We start from the raw sequence: 12902 nt of genomic DNA on the forward strand, positions 1-12902 counted from the left end.
CCTGTTAACAAGAAACTGGATTCTTATCCTAAGTCATACTTTCTACGCTGTTCCTCTCAATATGAACCATTATTTTACTACTTTATCCTTGAGCACACAAGTCTCTTACCTAGCTAGTCTCAAACCGAAGGATTAAGACCCTAAGGTCTGCAGCATATCATGATTTCAAAAAATCCCATTCTATGTATTCAAATTATTTATGTCCTTAGTCAAACAATGGTATAGTTCAGTTTTTCCTTTTTAATTAAAAACTAGTGCATGAGTATGCTTAATTCCATGTCACAATTTTTCCATTGGAATGAATTTTCACAGTGCTTACTATTGAGTGTAAATACTCAATCAGCCTGTGGGGCGCTGGGTCCCACTCCCAGAGATTCTGCTTCACTTGGTCTGGGTCGGGGTCTGGGCATTAGTGTCTTTAAAAACTTCCCCAAATTGAAATCTGAATACGATTGGTGGATTGTACCAATGTCAGTTCCTTCATTGTGATACTATACTATAATTATGCAAAATATTACCACTGGGGACAACTAGGTGAAGAGCACAGGTGAACTCTATACTATTTCTTGCAACTGCATGGAATCTACCATCCTATCAGGAAAAAAACAAAAACAAAAATAACTTTTTTCTTTAAAAAGTTCCCCAAGTGATTCTAATGTGTAGCCACCATTGAGAACCAGTGCAATAACACTTTCTGTCTAACAGTAATATTGTGTTTCTGACTAACAGTAATATTGTGATTTGTTTGAAGAAGTCTTTTTTTTTTTTTTGAGGAAGATTAGCCCTGAGCTAACATCTGCTGCCAATCCTCCTCTTTTTGCTGAGGAAGACTGGCCCTGAGCTAACATCTGTGCCCATCTTCCTCTACTTCATATGTGGGACGCCTGCCACAGCATGGCATGCCAAGCGGTGCCATGTCCACACCGGGACTGGAATCGGCAAACCCCTGGCCGCTGAAGTAGAACGCGTGAACTTAACCGCTGCGCCACCAGGCTGGCCCAGAAGTCAAGTCTTCGTAACTGGATCACTAAATAGATATCTGGAGATAAATGAAGACAATGAAGGCAGTATCTTCTTTTTTAATAATTTAATTTTATTGAGGTATAATTTAACAAATAATAAAATACAATATGCCCATTTTAACAGTTTGATGTGTCCTAGCAAAAGTATACACCCATTTAACCACCCCCTCAATCTAAGGAACATTTCCATCACTCCAAAAAGTCTTTCTTGCCCTTTTACAGTCAATTCCCCCTACCTCACCCCAGGAAACCACTGAGATTTTTAAGACAATCTTTTTTAAAACATGGTGACATATCATTCAAAGGAAATTTACTTTCAATTTGCCTTTTGAAGGTATATTTGGATTCCCTTTTAGATTAGAATCCTGGGGTGTCCCCTGATCCCTTGGATCTACACCTCAGAACATATCTGCTACATCAACAGGGTAAGTAAGCCAAGCTTAGACAAGAGAATTACTAAATTCAATTATGGTTAGCTTAGTTCTTAAAGTTTAAGACTTGGAGGAGGAAAACCAACAAATCTGACCATAAGACATCTTACCTATTGGCACAGAGATCTTTCTCTTCTTGAAGTTTGGCTTAAACACAAAACAGCCCTATAAAAAAGAAAGAAAAAAAGCATAAAGTCAAAGCTAAAGAGCAGACAAATCCGATTAACCAAGTATTTTATGGATAAGCAGATTTTTTAAAAAAGACATTTCTTTAAAGTGCTAAGAAATGACATCTCTTCTATCTGAATTAAAGAAGGAAAATTCTTAAACAACAAGGGGACTATCCATTTCTTTCTCTTCCTTCCCATGGGATGCTCATCTTTGATTTTGTTCTTTGTGACCTGATCTAAGAGGCAAAGAAAATAAAAGCTGATGAAATTTAAACCCACAAAGCTTCCATTTTTATAAAACTTAGATTAAATTGAAGGGCTACATAAATTAAAATGAAGATCACGAAGATCGAAAATAGTGACGTTCTCCCATCTCAAGAGAAGTTATTTATTATTTAATTAAACACCAAGTATCTAGATCCTTGACAGGAAATAGATAATTTTGGCTATTGTCTCACTTTACATACCTTTCTTCATCTGATAAACTCTTATTCATTTATCCATTAAAGTTCCACTCAAACTCACCTGCTCTGGGAAACCTTCCCCAATTCTGTAGTCAGAATTATTCCCTCTCCTGAGATCTCACAGTACTTGAATATCTTTATTTTGCTTTGTTTTAAATCACTCCCATTCTGTATCATAGTTATTTATGGGTCTGTCTCCCAAGCTAGCTTGTCAGCACCTTCAGTGCAGATTGCATTCAATTCATAATTGTTTTCCCCATGTTTAGTATAGTGTTAACATATACATTAGGCCATCAATATACGGAATGAGTGAATGCTTGCCGAGTAATTTTCCTGGTAATTTCCTACTTACATTTAGTCTCGTAACATTATTTGACTAGTGATATATAGCCCTCAAGCTACTGGTTCTGTGTTAATTCTACCAATCCTAAAGCCATACATAATGGATAGCTTCTGAAAGACTGCCATTTCTATGGAAAATGAAGAAAGAATGAAAGATACATACCTAGAAAAAGTCATCTCAGGATAGTGCTAAAGACAGCTGTGCAAATATAAACTGGCCATTTGGATTACAGGATCCAAAATAAGAATTGTGCCTTATACTACTATATCTGCAACTAGTCGAACTATTTGGAATGTGCATACACATTTAGAAAAATCATGTAGTACCGCAACAAGCTTGTCATTGCCTCCTTTCTATAATCACCTGCAATTCAGTAAAGGAAAAGGAGCTCTGAAGGAGTGAGATATGAAGAGTGCCAGGAATGGATGCTAATAATATGGCAGTAGTACTAATACGGTTAACCACTTTGAACAGCTGATCAAGTGATGCTGTTTGAGATGGAGGAAGAAGTCTAGAAGGAGAGCCAAAAGCCAGAAAATATGACCAGGAAAGGGAAGTTGAGATAGGTTATATAAAAAAATAAAAAGCTGGCAGTTCCCTCAATTCCTGAAACAGTCCTTAAAGATTCTTATTTATGTAAGTCTCCTTCATAATCATCTCAATACAAGCATTTCTGTTACAATGCCATAAATGCTTTCCTGAAAAAAAAAAACCTCACAATTCTGCAAGATAGACAAAAATAAGAGAGGCTTATGCAACAAAAAAGATTAGGGGACAGACCACTCAAAACCTCGGGAACTTTATAACCAGGGCAAAACAAAAACAGTACCAATCTTAATAAAAAGTACTAGCACAGTTAAATCTAGCATCACAGTCAATCCTTTGTAACCATAAACCCAATGGCTGGTAGTTCCTCCTTGATATGTAGTCTTGGAAAGCACAGCCATTAAGATAGTTCTTATGATTTCACAAATCCTCTCAGATGCATTATCTCATGTGATCCTCACAGTAATCCTCTGAAAGAAGTAATAAAAGCTAAGATTTATGAACGCCTAAAAATTTTTTTTATATTAATTTAATCAAAATTAAAAATTAGATCCATGGTATAGCCTTCTTCACTAATCCACTGATTTAATGTAGGGAGAAATGTCTTTGCAGCTTCTTCATTTGCTTTCTCAGCTTTATCAGATAGCTTAACTTCAGGGGCTTCCGGTTGCACTCATATTAGGAAAGGTCTTACTTTACTTGGTCTGTAGTAGGGCTGTCTAATGGAACTTTCGATAATGATGGAAACATCACAGATCTGTGCTAATACAGTAGCCACGGCCACATATGGTTATTGAGCATTTGAAATGGGAACTGAATTTTCAACTTTATTTAATTTTACTTTATTTTGATTCAAATTTAAATAGCCACACGTGGCTAGTGGCTGTCACATTGGACAATACAACTCTAGCGTTTTCTTCTTACCAACTACACTATCATGTCTTGCAATTCCTGGCAAGCGAGGCAGCCCAAATGGGAAGGCCTACATGATCTCATCTCACACACACACACACACACACAACACACACTACTTTCTCGTTCTCATTTTTTATAATGCTCCCTCTATCTCTACTCTCTGATTATACTGATTTTTCAATTCCTCTAATATGCCACTTTATTTCTATCTTCTGAGCCAAAGAACATGCCACTCTCTCTGCCAGAACAGCGCCCCTGCCTCCCAATCCTTTGCTTGACTAACTTCTACTCATTTTTCAGATCTCAGCTAAAATGTCACTTTCTCTAGGCCTTCGCTGACCCCCGGCAATCTATATTAGGTTTATGTCGCTCTCCTGTTCTCTCACTTAGAACCTTCTTGCTTACACTTATCACAATTTGTGATCATCAGTTTATCTGTGTTTAATGTCTTTGAGTGCAGAAACAACCTATTTGGTTTACTGCTGTATCTCGGTACCTAGGAGCGCTTGGCGCATAGTACGTATCTATGAGAAGGAAAAAGGAGAGGAGACGGGGGCACATCGTCGGAGCATCCGGCCTCCACAAACCAGAACTTAAAAGTCCTCCTAGCCAGGTAGCTAAAGCAGATCGGCGCCGTCGCTCCCCAAGCAAAGTTGGCCTCAAGTAGACCTGGAGCGAAGAGCCCTAGCTTGGCCCGCCATTGCCTCCCCTCACGCCGGCACACCGAAGCCTCTGTAACTTCCGCTTTATCCCTTCTACGGAAAGGAGAGAGGCGGCGGAGGAGCCCTAGTGGGCGCCTTCCCTCACGTACCTTGGACACCGACGAGGTGGCCATGGCCCCAGCGGCCCGCGGGATTACAGATGCACTCGGGATTTCCCGCGCGCCCTCGCGGCAGCGGGGCAGAGGTTAGTGCTGGGGCACGCGGCTCCGTGATTGGCCGGCAGCACCCTCCGGGGCCGGCTTCCGGCGCGCGGAGGCGGGGCATGCAGAGGAGGGCGGGGCGAGGCAGGGTGCCAGCCGGCCCTGACGTGCTTCGTGGAGCGGGCCATGGCGTGTGGCTTCCGCAGGTCTATCGCTTGTCAGGTACGGATCCGGGAGTTGGCAGGAGGACCCCCGCGGAGGCTGGCACCCCGAGACTCTTTCACTGCTGTGAGCCAGTCCTCAGTCAGCGGGAGGGGGGTTCCGCGGAAACCCTGTTTGTTTCTAGCGCCTCCTCACCCTTCTCTGGAGCTGCTGGAGCTGCTGAGGCAAACCCGGTGGAGGGTCGGGCCTGTGGCCCAGATAGTTTCTCAGGGTGAAAAGTGATGCGGGGTCGGTGAGCTGAGGAGTGGAAAGAAAGATTTCTTGGACTCTTAAGATCTGGCAGTAGTGCTCTTTTATTTAGAGACTAGTATGGAATAGCATGGGGACAGGACCCACGGGCAGCCAGAGATGCTGCTGGCATGGGGAGCTGCTGCTGCTGCCGGCATGGGGACAGGACCCACAGACAGGAGGAGGTGCTGCTGGCATGGGGACAGGACCCATGGGCAGTCAGAGCTGCTGCGTGGGGACAGGACCCACGGGCAGTCAGAGCTGGTGCTGGCATGTTGCTGCTGCAAAACTGAGCTGAGGGTAGGGCTAAATTTAAGGCAAAGGTATGTGAGTTATCTCTTTACAAGACAAAGGAAAGAATATGTAAAAAAGTTAAAATGGTATCAGTGCAGGTGGGGGTCTGGCTATTGGGTGGTCCTATAGCTTTTAGATAAGAATGAAATAGGGTTAAGTAAAGGCCAGAAGCCACCACCCTAAATACTATCTTCAGCTAAAGACAAAGGAGGATGTTGGGGGGGGGGGGGGGCGTGTCAGTTACATGAGGTTGCCAGACGGTAAACAACTTAAGTCCTTGCCTTCCCCATTAAGAGTTTCCAGAGATGACACCATCCCACCTTCCTCCTGGTGCAAAGAGGGTGGCATCTTTACAGATGGAGATTTCCCTTACAAATGTAAATGTTTCCCAACAAAGGGCAAGCAAACTCTGAGGGCAAGCTCCTCAGAGTTGCTTTTATTAAAGGTAACCAGCCTAAAATAATCCTCATCATAAACCCCCCTGAACCCATTTGGCCCCGAAATAGTTTGGGGATATGGAGGATGTTCAGTCTTCTATAACTACTTCCGGCTGTACAAGGTCGTAGAGCTGTCCCTAAATGGGGCCATAGGGGTACAGGCAGGAAGTTCAGTGGACTGGAAGGCTGTGCCTGTGGAGTCCAAGGCTGACAAGGTAAGGTATACAGAGCCTCTGGAGACGAGACAATCATTTGATGAGAGGTAGTCCAGGAGGTGAAACTTTGTTGACGTGTGGAAGACAAACAATGAAATAGACAACAAATTATAATAAGAAATACAAGCAATATGATTAACCCAATTGAATAAGGTTTTGATAGTAGTCTAGAAACCTGGACCTGACCATAAGTTCAACCAATCATTTAGAGATAGGGTAGGATCAAACATGGATTTAATTTGGTGGCTCATATCAGATAGGAAGGCAGAGATATTTTGATGGTAGTCAGGAATATAAACACAACATTCAGTTTTTATAATGGCACAAGTGCCCCCCTGTGCTGCTGTCAAGACATCCAGTGCCATTCGGTTTTTGAGGACTGCCTTACACATTTGGGATACTTCTAAATCGAGCAGCGAAAGGCTATGTTGTGTATCATTCAATGTTTTCATAGTAAATTTGTTTGGAGCTTCCATGTGCCAGATGACACTTTCAATTCCTAATTGGGGAAGGAAAACTGAGGCAAGGTGGTCATACCAGTGGAAGACAGAGTGGGTCCAGTGCTGTTGCAGGTTGGGTAGGTTAGCAGGAGGAGATATAGTAAATGTAGTTCTACCTTGCATCCAGACGAAACCTAGGGTGCGTTGAAACCTAGGGTGCATCGTCCAATCCATCCAGGTGGCAGCCAAGGCCATAAGTTGGAGCCAGATAACCACTGAGTGCCATTAGGGGATAACCAACGTACGCTGGGCCATCTATCCCAGTCAATCCCAAACCAATCAGTATTTCTTAAGGCTATGATATGAGAACACATATAACTGGGAATTTTTCCCATAGGTCGGGTGCTATTAGGCCATGTATCACAGGTGTGATTGGTTTGTTCCCAACATAGAGTGGCCTTTTGACTGAGTTGACCACTAGTAGGAGTGAGCCAAATATATTCATCCCAAATTTGATATAGTCCATCCTGTGTGTATCGATAAGTTGGGGACTTCACCTTTGGAACTTGTTGTTTATGATCCACCTGTGACAGGGCACATCTAGTTAGTATTTGGGCAGTAGTATTGAAGGAAAAGGCTTGATTGTGGCCAGGGAACTCCCTGGTATCAGAGATGGATGGCCACAAGGAGACATTATGATTAGTAATAGATGAATCTTGTAGAAGAGAAGAGCTAGAATCTAATATCCATGAATGTGTACTATAGCTTCTACTGAAACATAATTTTTCTCTCTAAAATCACCCTCACTTTTATAAAAGATAGCCAAATTAAGATAAACTGGTTTGCAAAATAAGTGTCATTTCAGTAAAACTTGGTCCAATTATTTACATAAGTGCAACAAGAATAGCAATTGATTATACAGGCTTTTTAAAATCTGCTTTGCTGGAATCTTTTATTAGGAATCTCAGATTGATTGTAAAGGTCTCTCAAGGCCAGAAAAGCCAAGCCAAGGACTTGCCATCAGATTTTACCTGTAGTACCTACAGGTTTGGGTGGAGTCCTCTCTTCTCTAGGTCCCCCAAAATATTCTGAGGTTCCTTGCATCTGCCAGATAAGCAAGCTTCCTTACTTACCAGGTAAGATTGCTAGAATCTCTGTAAACAAGGTACCAGGCGCATATTTCCAGGTGGCTTTATTTCCAGAAAGTCAACCTTATTCCTCAAAGGCAGTATTGTCATATCTGAGCCTGTACATTTCTCAAATACGACATTCCAGTCAAAGCCTTGGTAATATAACCAATGTGTCCTGTTATAAGGAGAATAGATTCTTATTGAACTTAGGCAGATACTGCCATGAAATAACCAAACTCAAAAAGAGTTTCCAAATTCTGGAGGGATCAGGGAGGGAGAAAAAGATAAATGTTTCAGTTTTGCTCATAAAGGTATAATTTCACTAAATTGCTGTAAGTCATAGTTAGCATAAGAGAAAAGAGAAAAAGATTTCTTTAATTCTAAGAAAACAAAACAACACATCAAAACTCAACAATATTTGAAACAGAAGTCATAAAAAGTTATGATCATCCTCATCAGTTCACACAGTCCTGTATAATTGATTCTTGAGCTTAATCTTCTGTTAGCAGATCTGTGAGCTCAGTTTCTGTTAGAATTCTTTAATTTCTTACCCAGTTCAGTTTTACAATCTGAAAGTTTATCAAAAACCCGTAGTTTAGGGGCTGGCCCCGTGACCGAGTGGTTAGGTTCACGTGCTCCGCTGCAGGTGGCCCAGTGTTTCGTTGGTTCGAATCCTGGGTGCAGACATGGCACTGCTCATTGAACCACGCTGAGGCAGCATCCCACATGCCACAACTAGAAGGACCCACAACTAAGAATATACAGCTGTGTACCGGGGGGCTTTGGGGAGAAAAAGGAAAACAATAAAATCTTTAAAAAAAAAAAAAAAAGAAAGCCATAGTTTAGAATCTTGTGTCAGAATCCTTTCCAGGGATTGCTCTGAAGATGAAACATATTTGCAAAAGCAAAAAGCATCAGAGTAAAACAGCAACTATCTGTAAATGGACAAAAGACTCAAAAGGGCAATTGACAAAGAAACTTGGCTACTTCTGTGACATACAACACTTCTAGATAATAACTAAAATTATGACTGATAACCAGGACAGATCAGAATTTTAGGAATGTTATATAATTTTAAGACACCTATATTAATAGCATTTACCCAAATAATACCACCTAGGAAAGTTTATCATCACTTATTTGACAGTGCTTCCCCATGTAGTTTAATAGACCAAATAAGCCTAATTAATTTAGTATTTTCCTCCTTATAGGAAGAGAGAGAACAAATTTCTTTGAGAAGTCTCAAGGGCCCTCTGAAAATCCTCAGAGAAATTCTTTTTCCTTCCACAAGGTCAAAAGAAAGCCTTCATTCAGGATTTGAATATTTTTGAGGGAGAAGCTTGTCAAAAATATCAAAAGTTTTTGGGGCTGGACCCATGGCTGAATAGTTAAGTTCGCGCACTCTGCTGCAGGCGGCCCAGTGCTTCGTCAGTTCGAATCCTGGGCGTGGACATGGCACTGCTCATCAAACCACGCTGAGGCAGCGTCCCACATGCCACAACTAGAAGGACCCACAACAAAGAATATACAACTATGTACCGGGGGGCTTTGAGGAGAAAAAGGAAAAAAAATAAAATCTTTAAAAAAAAAATCAAAAGTTTTTAAAATACTTCTTCAAATAGGAAACAATGCTCACTGTGAAACAATGCTCAGGTATATACTCAAAATGACAACATATAGTCAAGGGTAAATAGCTAAACAGTCAAAATTTTAAGAGACCTCTTTTTTTCCAAACCTAACAAATTGTTTTAACAAGCCAGATTCTGTCTTTTAGGTAGACTTAGAGCGGGCCAAAAATTCAAGAAAATTAACCTTTTGAGAGAGAAAACCAAATTCTAATTTTTGTACCAGTTTACTTTTTCATATTAAAACCCACTTAGTTAATTAGATTCATTTTAATCTTAGCCAGGTTTACTAGCATAAAACTCCTTTCAGAATTTCTCCTTCACAAACCTTCTACAACTTTCTTTTTGCCTTCAGAATTTGTCCCATGCTTTCTTTCTTACTTTCTAGTACTTTAGGACAAATTTATCTTTCTTAACCCAACAAACAAAATATTTCCATTCTTTATACCTTATTTACTGAAAACATACATTTTACTTTCCTTGAATACGGAGCTGTTTCCCTTATTAATTCCCAGTAGCTTTAATTATATAGGTTAATAAGAACTTTTAACCCTTAACAAACCATAGTAAACACTAAAAAGCTAAGCAATTACGAATTGTCTTTTACATCAGCATTCTAAACACTTCATAATTTCTAGAAACATGCCACTTCACAATAAAACACAAGGCATGCTTTTTAATAGACCCAAATGCTGTTAGCCTCTTTACAATAAGAAGCCAAAAGTAGATAACTTATATACGTTTAGCAATAATGTTTGTGTTCTATTCAATCCAAAAATGACCCAGATACTCAGATTGTTTTCTCATTTAACTTAACTTGGCAAAACTCAAGATTGTTACCAAAAAGAATTTCAAAGCTGGGTTTTTTTTCCCCCCAAGTATACAGACCATAAAACAGTTATTGTACCCACTTTTATCTATTTAAACCATTTGTTTCCAACAATTATGTTCAGATTACCCACAAAAACCTCATGAGACATTAGGCAAAACTGGTCATCATTTAAAGCTATTATCTTGCTGATGAATTTAACAGACAATGTAAACTTATTTGACTAGTAAACCCAGGCTGCATGCCTGCATCATATGCAAATACCGGCAACTCTGACAAGAAGACTATTTCAATCAAACCAACAAACTTAAACAAGCTTTCATTTACCAAAGGTTAACTCACATCACATGAACTTGAAAGACATTGGATTAATTTCTACTACATTTAGAATTTATGTAAGCGCTTACTTTAAGCCAATTAAACAGAGCTCTTAATTTTGGCCATACCATCCGGACTCCTCGGCTCACTGACCCCGCATCAAAAAGTAAATCTGAAAAGGAACATGTTGCTTCCCTCACTCCTTCCCACCCCACAGCTTTGTATACTTTACCTGGGTAGAAAGTCAGTGGGCCATGATTAGACCCGATAGAAATGAGTGTTCTTTACATTTGAGGAAGTTGATGATGTATCTGAATTTTTATTCGAAAGGATCCAAGTTTAAAACTGGTCATTTCTCTTGCAGTCACTTTGGCTGCCTGTCCTAGCATTATTTTCGGTAACTCCAAAGATAATATGAGACTGCTCTATGATGAGGAAGGGAATAAAACACTGGAACATAAATCTAGAATTCATTAAAAATAACTTTTAAAATGCATTGGCCACCTATGACATTTTGCAATGAAACTTTCTGTTGTAGTCTTGATAAATCCTCTTCCTCTTTACTAATGGACATATTAGTGGACATATTTTGGTATATAATTTCTCTTAGTTCATTTTTACAGTATTTCTGGACTTTTGTGGGGAAATCCCTCTGCCTTGTCTTTATGCCTGTAGGTGTATTGCCCTATTCACTGCCAGCTTCCCAAATATCACCACTGGACCTTTTGATAAGACAAAACTGAGTTTATGCCTTACTGGGGTAAGGGAGAACACCAGCTTGATAGTGTTTTTGTAGTGTCTCTGAGAAGCAAGGTCAGATTTTACTGAGAATTTGAAATATGGTTTAAGGCTGGTCTTTCAGTGGCAGAAGGTAACAGGGGAGGGGAGTGGAGGAGATGGCTTGATTGGGAATGAATACTGATCTTAGCAGTTTTAAGTTTGATGGAAAGTGCAAAATGAGGAGTGCGAGGCATCTTAGGGCATAAACTGTTGATGCTTTCTATTGAAGAATTGATAGATTTTTCAGGAAGTCCTTGTAATGAACAATCCAGTTAGTTGTCTGGGCAGGAGTCTCCTAGAATAGTAAAATTATGCTAATGAAGGCAAAGAAATAATATAGGCATGTTAACATAGACAGTAAACTATGTCCAGGGTAGGTAGTTTTGGGCCTCGGTGTCCAAGCTTTGTGTTTATGGAGAGATAAGATGGTTTCCGTTCTTAGCCATTAGGTAAAGTTTGTGCCTTGGCCAGAAACATTTTGTGTTTGCTTTTGCAAAGGCTATATTCTTCCTTGTAAAGAAGGTAAGTTGGAGAAGCAGGAACTAATACATATTGAGTGTATATTTGTAGTGGTTACTGTACGTTCACATTTAAATCCCTTGACAAACTTATGACATAAAAGTATTAACCTTATTGTATAATTGAGCAAATTGAGATCCGGAGAGATTAAATAACCTACCCAAGGCCACATGGTCAATAAATTGAAGAGTTGGTGTGTGAACGGAGATCTGTCTAACTTCAAAATGAGCTCTTCCCCATATACTATGCTGTGTAGTTTGTGAAGGCAGGGAGCACAATCTGATCATTAAACAGTATCTAACAGGTTTGTATAGCAACATAAACTAAGCAAATATATATTTCTCCGAATATGGAGTTATTGAGGGATGATCTGAAATGAGGATAAATAAAAATATGTGCAATAGAGGGGCCAGCCCAGTGACACCAGTTAAGTTTGCACATTCCGCTTCGGCATCCAAGGGTTCTCTGGTTCAGATCTCAAGTGCAGACCTACGCACTGCATATCAAGCCATGCTGTGGCAGGCGTCCCACGTATAAAGTAGAGGAAGATGGGCACGGATGTTTGCTCAGGGCCAGCCTTCATCAGCAAAAAGAGGAGGATTGGTGGCAGATGTTAGCTCAGAGCTAATCGTCATCAAAAAAAAAATAATATGTGCAATACATATCTTCACAAATGGGGATCCCTTTGCTAGTTTAGAAATGAAGTATTACATGAAATGGCACATTCATTCAGCAAACTTTGATTAATGGGTCTGCAGTTTTCTGAGCGCTATCATCAGTCCCAAGGTTGAAAGTGAATAAAATACGGTTTCTGCCCTGGAATGGCTCCGGACTAACTTGTGAAACAGATATGTAAACAGGTGATTGCAGTGTAGTCTGTAACCACTGTATTAGAAGCATATGTGCAGTGCTAAGGGAACATGGAGAGGACGGCTCCTAAGTGTCAGGGAAGGCTTTGTGGAAAAGGTAATGTTGGAGAGGATGGGTAGGAGTGTACCAAGTAATTGGAGTGAGAGCTTGGGAAGGGGTAGGGTATTCCAAAAAGAGCATGTGCATAGACACAGACACGTGGAAGAGCATGGTATCTTCATGGAACCGCAATATTTGAGCAT

General features: G+C 40.3%; 2 protein-coding genes across 4 annotated transcripts in view; one reads left to right on the forward strand and one right to left on the reverse strand.

Moving 5' to 3' along the window:
* The window catches only part of ORC3 (origin recognition complex subunit 3), a 59163-nt gene extending 54384 nt beyond the window's left edge, over positions 1-4779 (reverse strand). For all 3 annotated transcript variants that reach the window (XM_046676710.1, XM_046676709.1, XM_046676705.1), the window contains exons 1-2: positions 4703-4779; positions 1564-1618 (exon numbers count right to left, since the gene is read on the reverse strand). In XM_046676710.1, coding sequence (XP_046532666.1) covers positions 1564-1618; positions 4703-4726 — 79 coding nt within the window. In that variant the 5' untranslated portion in view covers positions 4727-4779. The remainder of the gene's footprint in view (positions 1-1563; positions 1619-4702) is intronic.
* A 115-nt stretch (positions 4780-4894) lies between these two features.
* Positions 4895-12902, forward strand: part of RARS2 (arginyl-tRNA synthetase 2, mitochondrial) — a 67869-nt gene continuing 59861 nt past the window's right edge. Inside the window, exon 1 of the mRNA XM_046676952.1 lies at positions 4895-4975. Within this exon, the coding sequence (XP_046532908.1) occupies positions 4940-4975 (36 nt within the window). The 5' untranslated portion in view covers positions 4895-4939. The remainder of the gene's footprint in view (positions 4976-12902) is intronic.

Source organism: Equus quagga, chromosome 11 (assembly GCF_021613505.1).
Source record: "Equus quagga isolate Etosha38 chromosome 11, UCLA_HA_Equagga_1.0, whole genome shotgun sequence".
Taxonomy (NCBI): domain Eukaryota; kingdom Metazoa; phylum Chordata; class Mammalia; order Perissodactyla; family Equidae; genus Equus; species Equus quagga.